Raw genomic sequence first — 12,522 nt, forward strand, 5'->3', positions numbered from 1 at the left:
TCCATGTTCAGGAAGGGGAGACTCACAGGAGTAAAAGGCCCAGCGGAGGGAATACTGTCAGTGATGCTGTCACAGGCTGTGTGGTGACAGATGGCAGCTCCAAGCCTGGTGAGCAGGGCGTGATGTTGACACTTGTTGAATCACTGTGTGGCGCCCCCCAAACTAACGTGACCTGGTGTGTCGACCACCCTCATGCTTTAAAAAATTAATTTAGAAAAACCCACGTCTTTCCTCAGAACGGTCGCACTCATAGTTCCCTCCGATGGGCACGCTCTTCCCCAGAGGACCTTGTGTCTCCTGTCTCCTCGAGGGCTCTGTTTACATGTGTGCCGGTGTGCCCGAACAACCAGGAAGAACCATCCCTCCATCCACGCTTCCCTTTACACAGGCTTTGTTTTTCTTCACAGCACCTGTCACCCTTGATATTTTATCTGGTCTCATTTGCTTATCCCCTTTCTCCATCACTGAACCCTCCAGGCTTTTGTTTCTAGACACTTATACACTTTGCATGAAGGTTAGTCAGTGCTCAAGGTTATTCCTCAAACGGGTGACAGAATTCCTCATTAAAAGTATAGAAAATACGAGCACTTGGGGAAAATGTTAAGTGTGGGAAGTGAATACCTATTCAGAGCTGGCATGGAGATGTTGAGCGGGGACAAGTTCCATACAAAAATGATGGATATTCACTTTTGAATGCAAAATAAGAATTGTAGAATTTCAATGATATTTGCAATGTTCATTATTGAGAAAATCAGTCATGTTATTTTTTTTTTGTTGTTCCCTGGTAGTCACCTCCAGCACATGAATCCAGGAAATGATACACAAATTTCAGAATTTTTTCTTCTGGGATTTTCAGAGAGACCAGCACTGCAGCCCCTCATATTTGGGCTTTTCCTCTCCATGTACCTGATCACTGTGTTTGGGAACCTGCTCATCCTCCGGGCCGTCAGCTCTGACTCCCACCTCCACACGCCCATGTACTTCTTCCTGGCCAACCTGTCCTTTGGTGACATCTGTGTCACCTCCACCACCGTCCCAAAGATGCTCTGGAACATCCAGACCCAGAGCAAAGTCATAACCTATGAGAACTGCATCACACAGATGTATTTTTTCCTGCTCTTTGCAGGATTAGACATCTTTCTTCTGACAGTGATGGCCTATGACCGCTTTGTGGCCATCTGTCACCCCCTACACTACATGGTCATCATGAATCCCCGGCTCTGTGGACTGCTGGTTCTGGTGTCCTGGATCATGTGTGTCCTGAACTCCTTGTTACAAACCTTAATGGTGTTGGGGCTGTCCTTCTGTACAACCTTGGAAATCCCCCACTTTTTCTGTGAACTCAGTCAGATGATCCAACTTGCCTGTTCTGACACCTCTATTAATAACTTGGTGATGTATCTTGCAGCTGTGCTGCTGGGTGGTGCTTCCCTGGCCGGGATCCTTTACTCTTACTCTAAGATAGTTTCCTCCATACGTGGGATCTCATCAGCTCAGGGCAAGTATAAAGCATTTTCCACCTGTGCATCTCACCTCTCCGTTGTCTCCTTATTTTACTGTACAGTCCTAGGAGTGTACCTCAGCTCTGCTGCTACCCAGAGCTCACGGTCAAGTGCCACAGCCTCGGTGATGTACACGGTGGTCACGCCCATGCTGAACCCCTTCATCTACAGCCTGAGGAACAGAGACATAAAGAGGGCTCTGAAAAGCATCGTTGGGGTTCCAGGGACGTAAGGGCCAATTGTCCTGGGGCTGAAGATGTGCCCCTGATTGCAGGGCTCAGAGCCTCAGAGACAGGAGCTGCTATCCCTTGATCAGGCTGTGGAAGTGGAATCTGATCTTTCTATTTCTTTCCTGGAATTTCCATTTGTTTGATTTCAACTTCTCTATACATTTCAGTAAATCATTTTATTAAGCTTCTGCTCTGTCTGATGTACAGTTTATCCTTTGTCCATTTTCATACGTTCCCAATGTTTTCCCCATCCTTGGGTCACAAAGGCCTAGAAATTTCTGTATCTTACAATGGGAAAGTTGGATTTCTTTTTCTTTTTCTTTCCAAGATTTTATTTAAATTCATGTTAGTTAACATATAGTGTAGTATTGGTTTCAGGAGTAGAACTTAGTGATTCATCATTTACATGCAACACCTACCACTCATTACAAGTGCCCTCGTTCATGCCCATCACACATTTAACCCATCCCCCACTCACCTCCCTCCAGCAACCCTCACTTTCTTCCCTATCATTAAGAGTCTCTTATGGTTTGCCTCCCTCTCGATTCTATTTTATTTTTCAGAAGTTGGATTTCTTAAAAATATTTTCATTTCAAATGACTTCTATCATGCCAAGTAGATTTCCCCAAGATTTCCCAAAAGAATAATCATTCCTCATATGGGAGAAAACTACAGTTGGCCACTAAGCTCTTTACATAATTCTGTTGTCCGGGAGAATACAAAACCACAGTGTTCACCTTGAGTCTGTCAATCTTTTTATATCATTACCTTAACTACTCTTCCTGAGAATGTGGACTCTAACAGTGTTCCTTAAAATGAACAGGCTAAATGTCAGGCTATTGACATCGATGTCTAAGGTAGGAAAGCCCAGGCACTCACCTATGCCCATGAACATTCCCACAGACATTTCCCTGACCAGAGCCTATGCTGTGACTGCACTGGCCCTTGGGGTACCTACTGTGATTGCAAGGCACACCTCCACAACACCCATCTGGGAACTCTAAAAACACAAGGTTCATTACTCACAAACGCTGAGGGCACATGGGATTCCCAAAGGCCATTCAAGGAGGTCTCAGAGAGGGAGAGACTTTAACAGGGAAAGAAAGAGAGCACTATGAAGGATCTGGCTCTTGGGGGTTCATGGGTGGAGTGACTATATTTTTCTGGGCTCATTTTTTATGGATGAATTTAAAACACGAGTGGAGTTAGAGGATGGGCCGAATGGGCCAAGGAGAGGGGGAATGGAGGTATGGAATGATAAATAATGAGAATGGAAGACACAGTGTGTGGAATATAGTCATCGATGATGTACTAGGGGTATAATGGGACAGGTTTCAGTACACCTGTGTGAGCCCCGCATAAAGTACAGAGAAGTTGAATCACTGTATTGCAGACCTGAAACTAAGGTAACATCGTGTGTCAACTACACGCATGTAAACAGTTAAAGAAAAGGAATAATAGAATATTATCCCCCAGTACTCAAAAATAACAACAGCAAAGACCAGACAAAAAGCCCAGTAATGGAATGTGGGCACCGAACGGGAAAAGTGGGGTCACTCACAGTTGTTGCCTAGATTACCAGGGCTTTCTAATGGGGGGATTTGTGGGAGGGGGGGCCTGCATGATTGTATAGTAACTGAATCATACGCCTGCCAATGTGTTAATATGAATGGTGGTCTTTGAAATGGATGCCTCAGAAATCAAAAGCCTAATGTCAGGCAATGACTGTACAAACAGGCTTCTGTGTCTCATAACTGGACTCTGTTGTTGTTGTTGTTGTTTTTCTGTTATTCAGCCCGACGTCCAGAGGCTTATCATAGCCACTGGCAAAAACTGATGAGTAAATCTGTACCTCCCCGTGGAGTCAACATGGAAAGACAAATTGGAATAAACAGATTGATCTAATATGTTCTTGGTGTCAGAGGAGACCATAAACCCGAGGAGGCAAAACACCCATTGTGTTCCTATGGAAAATATTTCTTTTTCATGCGCTGCCTCTATTTATTGAAGCATGGAGGCTTTTGTCCGCAGCTGAGGTGGTTTGTTGACTGAGGTAAGGGGTTGCTTAGTGTCTTCTGTTTTATCTCCGAATTCGCTTCCCGTTTCTTCTGAAAGCTTTGCAACGCTACCTACTATCATGAGTCTTCCTACCGTCGCATGAAATAGGTTCCTTTTCCCAGTATTTGTCACAAATGATGGCAAATGAACAGTATCAGCCCCACCCCTTTCGTGCCTCCGTCCCGCTCTGAAATCTCTCTCACCTGCACGACCAGAGGATGCTTCACACGAGAGCTGGGTGTCCTGCTGGCATGTGGCTCAGGGTCCCCAGTTCTTCTGCACAAACGTGCATGTCCTTCAAACTCTCCCAGTTACCCAGAAGGGAGCCCACTTGTTCGTAACGTCGTGGGAAATAAACTTGAATCACAGAACGATCATGAGTGCTCTCCTCAACGTCAGATCATTTGCCACAAATAAAAATCAGCACATCTTCTAAGTGTCTAAGGTCTGCTCGTTGGGTTATTGTGTCAGTCAGCTACTGCTGTATAACAGGCGGTCCTTGTCAAATGACATATCATAATACCTTTACAATCAAATGGAATCATGTGCAGGGGAGCGTTTCTGATCTCTGCTGGGCTCCTCGTGGGTCTGGGGTCAGGTGTGAGTCTCTACATTGTGTTTCTCAGGCTTATGCGTGGTGTTGAGCTTGGCTGTAGTGCTCTTCTGTCTTCAACCAATTTATGGTCAGATACAGTTCCCGTATGGAGGTTAATCTTTTCTTTATGGAAACAAACTGCTTTATTATGTGAATTACTTAAATGTAATTCCATCGTTCATACATCCATATTAACATTTGGCGTCCTTCCCCATTAGAAGTGCGATCTCCCAGCTCTCTTAAGTGAGAATCAGCTACCCGTTCTCTAGATCCTAACCTCAGCCATGCCCCATTAGAATTTTTTCCACTGAATTCAATCATCGGAGTGTAATTACACACTATAACCTGCATTATGTAAAGTGTGCGCTTTGGTGAATTAAAGGAGCCACACGCAAATGAACAGGAGATATTTCAAGTTTCTATTTGTGTATATTGTAATACTGTCACATAAGCTTTAACTGCTTTGTTGGAGAGTTTCTTTTCTAAGTTTATTTATTTTGAGAGAGAGAGAGAGATGGGGGAGGGGCAGAGACAGGGAGAATCCCAAGAAGGCTCCACAGTGTCAGCCCTGATGCAGGGCTCAGTGCCGTGATGTTAGGTAACTTCTAAACATTCAAGCATCCTGAGACTTTGCTGAGTTCATGTATCAGCTCTAGCAGTTTTTTGGTGGAGTCTTTCCAGTTTTCCATGTAGAGTATCATGTCCTCTGCAAAAAGTGAAAGTTTGACTTCTTTGCCAATTTGGATGCCTTTATTTCATTTTGTTGTCTGATTGCTGAGGCTAGGACTCCCAACACTATGTTAAACAGCAGCGGTGAGAGTGGACATCCCCGTCATGCTGCTGATCTTAGGGGGAAAGCTCTCAGTCTTTTCCCATGGAGGGTGATAGTAGCTGTGGGCCTTTTTTGGTACGGCTTTTATGGTGTTAAGGTATGTTCCTTCTATCCCGACTTTCTTGAGGATTTTTATCAAGAAAGATTCTGTATTCTGTCGAATGCTTTTTCTGCATCCACTGACAGGATGATATGGTTCTTGTTCTTTCTTCTATTAATGTGATGTATCACATCGATTTGCAAACATTGAACCAGACTTGCAGCTCAGGAATGAATCCCATGTGATCATGGTGAATAATTCTTTGGATATACTGTTGAATTCAATTTGCTAGTATCTTGTTAAGAATTTTTGCAGGATAGAAGATCAATGTACAGAAATCGGTTGCATTTCTATACAGCAATAATGAAGCAACAGAAAGAGAAATCAAGGAATTGATCCCATATACATAGACCTGGAGGAAACTGTAACTCACAGTGGTGCTGTGAGTTTACTCATCAGGAAGGGGTCACATTCATGGAAAAGGAAGAACAAAAAACCTAACTGGAGTTACTACTTCCAAACTGGTCTCTGGGGATCAGAGATTCATTAGAGAAATGTCCTTTGTGTGCCAAAGGGTTGTCCACTTGGGAGCCATGCTGGAGTAAGAAGAGAGACATGTACCTAACGAGCAGATACAGGGTGCCGAAAATACCTCCTAGTCTCCTGTCTGTCAGTGTGTGCAACCTTAGACAGGAGTGGGTGTGGTTTTCGTCTCTTTGTTCTGAGTACTAATAATGGCTGGGGGCTGATGCGTCTCTGACCTTCCTGCTTTCTCCATTGAGGAGAAAATGATCTATAATCTAGCATCCAGGGAGAAATTCAGCATCCAGGGAGGGATTCAGACTTCCACAAGGAGACCTTCCTGTCAGACAACTCAGCCTCATAGTCCGTGGATGAGAGGGTCAGAGAGTGTGGAAGTCGAGAACACTAAATGTCATCTCCTGAGGGCCAATCCAATTTAGCCCAGAGCATATCGCTGTGTCTGTGTGTTTGCTCGCTTAATTAAGTTATAATGTATTTATTCAGTGCTAATGTCAGTTTCGCCCGAATGACTGCCGTTCACACTTTTGAAGATCTTTCTTATTCTATATCATTCAATTGCTATTATGGCCATGCTAGAAAAACTATGTTGAGAGTGTTAAATTCAATGTGTGTTTCTAATGGAGTATAATTTTGTCCCCCAGGGGACATTGATCAATGTCTGGAGACACTTTGTCTGTCATGCTGGAGAGGTCACGGATGCTCTGAACATCCTACAGGGCACAGGACGCTCCCCACCACAGGGCAGGCTCTGGGCAGGATGGGTGCAGAGACTGGGAAACTCCTGGTGAAAGAATGTCAGTATCAGTACGTAATACAGCTGCTTTCAGGTTCTGCCTTCAACCTTGTAACACTTACTCTTATGCCAACAAATTCAGAATAACCCTTTGGCTCCTATTTGAAAGTTTCCAGCACAAACAGTGTAACAGTCCTGTAAGTTTTTTTCCTGGCTGCTGGGTGAGAGACAGTTCTTGTTATTTTCCTAAACCATCCCTCAGTTTCAGCCAAGGTCATATGTTTGTTGACCATTCTGATTGGTTTTATTATTATTATATGCCCATAGGTTATTTTCTGTCTCTCTCTCTTTTATTTTTAAAACATTATCAACATTTCAAACGATTTCCTGAGATCATTGTTTCTCAATTGATTTTTGCAACATATTTTGATCATAAAATTTTTTAATTTTATTTAAATAAATCTATCTTCCTACTTCTGAGATTATGGCTTTATTTAGTGGTTTTGCTCACCTGTGAACGTTGTATGTAGTTTCCTTGATGTTCTGCTATATTGTATGGTTACACTTACACTGAGGTCACAATCCCTCTGATGTTGGTAACGTGTCTGCGGGAGAGGACCAGTTTCATATTCTTCCAGACAGATATCCACTGAGGCCAGTATTAGTTTAGACATCCCTTTATTCTAGATGTTATTTAGCAATTCAACCTTTTCCAATGAAATGAAGTGCAACCTTGCCATATGGTCAATGTCCTTATACTTTGAGACCTAATTTCTGAGTCATCCCACAAATACAAACCGAGCATTGTAGGAACATTATATATTACATTTTTTTCGTGTGTAGGCCATTGACAATTTAGTTATGAATCCATGTTGATATCGTTAACAATTTCTTTTTTAGAGCCAATTTCAGTTAGTTTTTAGTTTTCTCATAAATTTCTGTGGACAGTTGTTTGGAAACTAGTCATTTTAACCTAGTTTCATTATCCCTTATTTTTTAAATTGTATAATTTTTCATACCCTTGGGGTTTTCATACTAACCATATATTCACACACATTTGTGACAAAAACAAAAGTGAACAAAGAAGGTGAAATCCCTTCACCAGCGTATGTTCTGTGTAGCACCAAGGACAGAGAAGAAAAATATAAATATACGGATGGCATCATGCGGTCAAGCATAATCATATGAAGCAAGTTATTTGGTACAAATCTGGAGTGTCCTGATGTCGGGAGTATTTACAGAGCATGGTCTGGGGAAGCCTCTGTCCAGTGGCTGACATGCAGAATGAGGATTCGAGGTGCCCCTTGGGTTTGTGAAAAAGACACCAATACCCAGAGTCTAAGTGTATCGATGAGAGGACCTCACATAGGGAAGGGAGACGAGCGCCTGGGTGGCTCAGTGGGTTAGGAGACCTCTTCTTGGTTTCGGCTCAGCTCAGATCTCACCGTTCGTGAGATCCAGCCCCATGTTGGGCTCTGTGCTGATAGCATGGAGCCTGCTTGGGACTCTCTCTGTCCCTCCCCTGCTTTGTGCTCTCTCTCTCTCACCCTCCCTCCCCTGCTTGTGCTCTCTCTCTGAAAGAAATAAACATTAAAAAGCAAAAGGGATAACAGGGCTGCCCTCACCTGCTGTCAGCCCCCATGAGGACGAATTGCCCAAGTAATGATGCCAGAGGCATGTGAAATGAAGTCTTCCGTGGTTGACCTTGTAACTGCGCACCTGGCAGCCAATCACGTGCGCTTCCTTTTGTGAAGAAGTGTTGGCTTATCCCCTTGCTCATTTTTTCCCTTGGCCCCGCCGTATGTAAGGTGTTTGACATTAGGAAGATTTCAGCACTTTCATCTTTGGGGGGACGTAAATGTGTTCTCACATAGGTTTTGCTGGGCATCAGGGGAGGTGGTCGGGTGCAAAGCTGCCAGAAGCGAGGAGGTTACTACTGTTCGTCACAGTCCCTCGGGGACCCTCTGAGCTTCTTGGATCCTTGAATTTCAATAAATAAAATTTAACAAGTTGGGGTACTAACCTTTGGCTGTGTAACAGTTTAGCAGAAACAATGAGGAATTTCATTATTAGATCACAACTTAAGAGTCATCATTTACTCCCTCATGATGAAGTATTTATTAACTATAAGAGATACATTTCGATTTTCTGCAGCATAGACTAGCTTAGCACCCTAAAGGGATTCTATGGTTTAATTTTGACAAAAGTACCATCTATGATTAGTACTTTCATGAGCTGTATTCGCTATTGTAGAAATGGGCTCAGAGGAACTCAATGTGCTGCTCAAAGGCCAAACCGATCAGCATGTAGTCTTCATTGCAATGATGTCGGGATGTTTCCGGTTCTGAAACTCTGGGAAGTGGTTCCCAACCAGAGTTGCTCTTGGGATTTCTGTCCATGTCTGAAGAGGTGCTTCTGTATACCTTCAGCCGCAGGACAGCCCTTGACAAAAATAGTTATGCAGCTCCAAGGGTCAATGGCGAGAAGGTGAGGAAACCTGTTCCACACTAAGGTTTCTCCACTTCACTGTGCACACAATTCCCCAGGGACTGTAGTTGAAATGCAAATTCTGATTCCTCAGGTCTCCAGGGGCCCCGAGGACCCTGCTTCTCTAACAAGCTCCCTGGTGGGTTTGATGCCACTGGTCCTGGATGTGGAGCCCAGAATGAGAGCAAAGCTGTGGTCCCTCGTTAGGAGAAATTTAAGTTAGAATTAAAGTTGTTAAGATGGCAATACTACCCCGAAGATCTACAGATTCAATGATAATTTCAAAATAACAAAAATGGGGTATGCTTGGAAAACATTTTTAAAACCATCCTAAAATTAAATAAAAAATCTTCCAAGCATGAGCACAGGAGGCCATCCCATGTATTTATGTATTCTTTAATTTCTTTCAGGACCATTTTATTGTTTTTATTTATAAGTCTTTTGACGGCAATAAGTAACCAATCATTCACCCCAGCGAATAAATCCCCTTAAACACTGCCACTGCTATTCCATACTTGATTGAGAGATGTACAGCTTGAGAAGAAATGTAGAGCATAGTAATACAAAGGAGAATTTAAAATTTGCTTTATCATAGTCGAGGTCATCTTTGACTCCAAGGCCGTATTAAGTCATTCTACTTTTTTGAATTTCTGTTTCCGTGTAGACTCCACTGGTAGACAAGTTTTTGATAATCAGTTTTGCCAGTGACTAATGTAAGCACTGGGGACATAGAGCCTGAGAAAAGAACAGAATCCTAATTCAGAGAAAAAAGCTAATGGCCCATTATGAAACACACTGGTTTGTTCATCAGGAAAAACAGTTAAGGCAGTGATAAAGGAATGACAGACTCAAAATGAAAAACTGTGGTCTCAGAGTTAGAATAGAATAGAATAGAATAGAATGGAATAGAAATGGCCTATTTGCCAAATTGAATTTATTCCAACAGAGAGGTAACAAATCACTATTCTTTTAGTAAATCTAAAAACATTATTATGTGGAGTGATTCTGTCATTGGTGAAGAAATTATTCTTATTTCTTTAAAAATTTTTTAATATATTTTTTTTATTTTTTGAGGGAGAGAGACAGAGACGAAACATGAGTGGGGGGGGGGGGTGGAGACAAAGGGAGAGACACAAATCTGAAACAGGCTCCAGGCTCTGAGCTCTCAGCACAGAGCCCAATGCGGGGCTCGAACTCAGGCACCAGGAACATGAGCCGAAGTGAGATGCTAAACCAACTGAGCCACCCAGGTGCCCCTGTGAAGAAATTATTCTTAAGGAATCCAGGCAGTTCCATGAGACAAATGAGAACTCCTAATTTTCTCATATCACAGCTTGCGAATCAATTTAGAAATAAAAGAAAAAGATGAAGGGAAAAAGGTTGGATCACAGAGAGGGAAAAACTTACTAAAATGAGGAACTAAATTGTACTGAGTGGTTGAAAAAATAAAAATTCTGGGAAATAAATGAGAGACACAAACTCTATGTCTACAATCTGCTTAAAAAAACAAAACACAATTTCTGAGCTAAGACTTTGAGGCTTGCAATCCTGGGAAATTCTTCAACCGCAGGACAATTGGACCTTTTCTAACTGCCATTGCAGAGAATCTCTTCAGAGCCCTCTTTATGTCTTTGTTCCTCAGGCTGTAGATGAAGGGGTTCAGCATGGGCGTGACCACCGTGTACATCACCGAGGCTGTGGCACTTGACCGTGAGCCCTGGGTAGCAGCAGAGCTGAGGTACACCCCCAGGCCAGTACAATAAAATAAGGAGACAACCGAGAGGTGAGATGCACAGGTGGAAAATGCTTTAGACTTGCCCTGAGCTGATGAGATCCCACGTATGGAGGAAAGTATCTTGGAGTAAGAGTAAAGGATCCCAACGAAAGGACCGCCACCCACTAGGATAGTTGCAAAGTACATCACCAAGTTATTAAGAAAGGTGTCAGAACAGGCAAGTTGGATCATCTGATTGAGTTCACAGGAAAAATGGGGGATTTCCAAGCCTGTCCAGAAGGACAGCCGCAACCATTGAAGTTTGCAACAAGGAATGCAGGACACTTGTGATCCAGGACACCAGGACCAGCAGGGCACAGAGCCGGGGGCTCATGATGACCGTGTATTGCAGGGGGTGACAGATGCCACAAACCTGTCATAGGCCATAATGGCCAGGAGGCAGATGTCCAATCCTGAAAAGATTATGAAAAAGTTCACCTGTGTGATGCAGTCCTCATAGGTTATGACTTTGCTCTGGGTCTGGATGTTCCAGAGCATCTTCGGGACGGTGGTGGAGGTGAAGCAGATGTCTACAAAGGACAGGTTGGCCAGGAAGAAGTACATGGGTGTGTGGAGGCGGGAGTCAGAGCTGACGGCCAGGAGGATGAGCAGGTTGCCAAACACAGTGATCAGGTACATGGAGAGGAAAAGCCCAAATACGAGGGGCTGCAGTTCTGGACCCTCTGAAAATCTCAGAAGCAGAAATTCTGATATCCGTGTATCATTTCCTGGTTCCATGAGGTTGCACTGACCACGAGGAAAGACGATGGGAGACATCATTAATTTTCACCTGAACAGCATCACTCACATTGTTGCAATGCTACGATTTATATTTTGCTGTCAAGAAGTTGTAGTGAGGGTCAAACATATTCCAGGCCTTGTCTAGGCAATGAGTCCGGGAAATCAAAAGCCAGTATAATCCAGTGATGGAGAATGAACAGAAGGAAATAAAAATATCAATAGGACATCAGAGGGTGTCAAGTGCTGTGAAGAGAACAAGAGTAGGTATAAAGGAGAGCGTGAATACAAGTGTTATTTTGTAATTGGTGTTCAGTCAAGAACAGTGAACAAGGCGACATCTGAATGGAGACCTCAGGGAAAGGAAGGCGGGAGCCACGGCATCTCTGGGGAAGTGTGTGCTGGCTGAGCGAATGGCCTCTGCTAAGGCCCGAGGATGATCCTACTTTGAGCTATTTGGGTCCCAAACAGGAAGCATGTGTAGGAAGGGGAGTGAACAGGAGGGAAATCAGAGACGGTGTGAGGCAATTTCAAGGAAATGGGCGCTGCTGGTTAACCCGCAAGAAAACAGAGTCACTCACTCACACTATGTGCTGCTTGTATTTTAGACTCTACTTGCGAAGTCTCCTGTAAATTGACATCGAGCCCTCCTGAGTACTGTGTGTTGATTGAGTTCTGGCTTCTGTATTCACCTTAGAACATATTAGACCGTGTACCCCTGTTCTGAGGATGAATCCCACTCCAAAAAGCATGCACACACACACACACACACACACACACACACCACAAATGATTGTTTCTCTGGCTGTGTTCTTACCATGACTTCTCACCCCCAGCCCCCGTGATTAAGTTTGGAGGGAGTATAACTCAAGCTGGCCAGATCCATAATCATTCCCCTAAACAATGTAAAATGTTACCTGAATTCCAATGAACAAGTGTCCCGTGAAGAAATAACATTGACAAGTCAGACTGGCATGTTCATTTTCTTAC

General features: G+C 43.5%; 2 protein-coding genes across 2 annotated transcripts; one reads left to right on the top strand and one right to left on the bottom strand.

Annotated features, from left to right (window-relative positions):
• Positions 1-720: 720 nt before the first annotated feature.
• LOC131510496 (olfactory receptor-like protein OLF4) lies at positions 721-1,734 on the top strand. Its single transcript, XM_058727684.1, has one exon. The coding sequence runs from the start codon at positions 721-723 to the stop codon at positions 1,732-1,734; it is 1,014 nt and encodes a 337-aa protein (XP_058583667.1).
• An 8,811-nt stretch (positions 1,735-10,545) lies between these two features.
• LOC131508491 (olfactory receptor-like protein OLF4) lies at positions 10,546-11,574 on the bottom strand. Its single transcript, XM_058723523.1, is given in 3 exon segments — positions 10,546-11,047; positions 11,049-11,160; positions 11,163-11,574. Coding segments are annotated over 3 exon segments (1,026 nt in total).
• Between the last annotated feature and the right edge of the window lie 948 nt (positions 11,575-12,522).

The sequence above is a fragment of the Neofelis nebulosa genome, chromosome 4 (assembly GCF_028018385.1).
Source record: "Neofelis nebulosa isolate mNeoNeb1 chromosome 4, mNeoNeb1.pri, whole genome shotgun sequence".
NCBI lineage: Eukaryota > Metazoa > Chordata > Mammalia > Carnivora > Felidae > Neofelis > Neofelis nebulosa.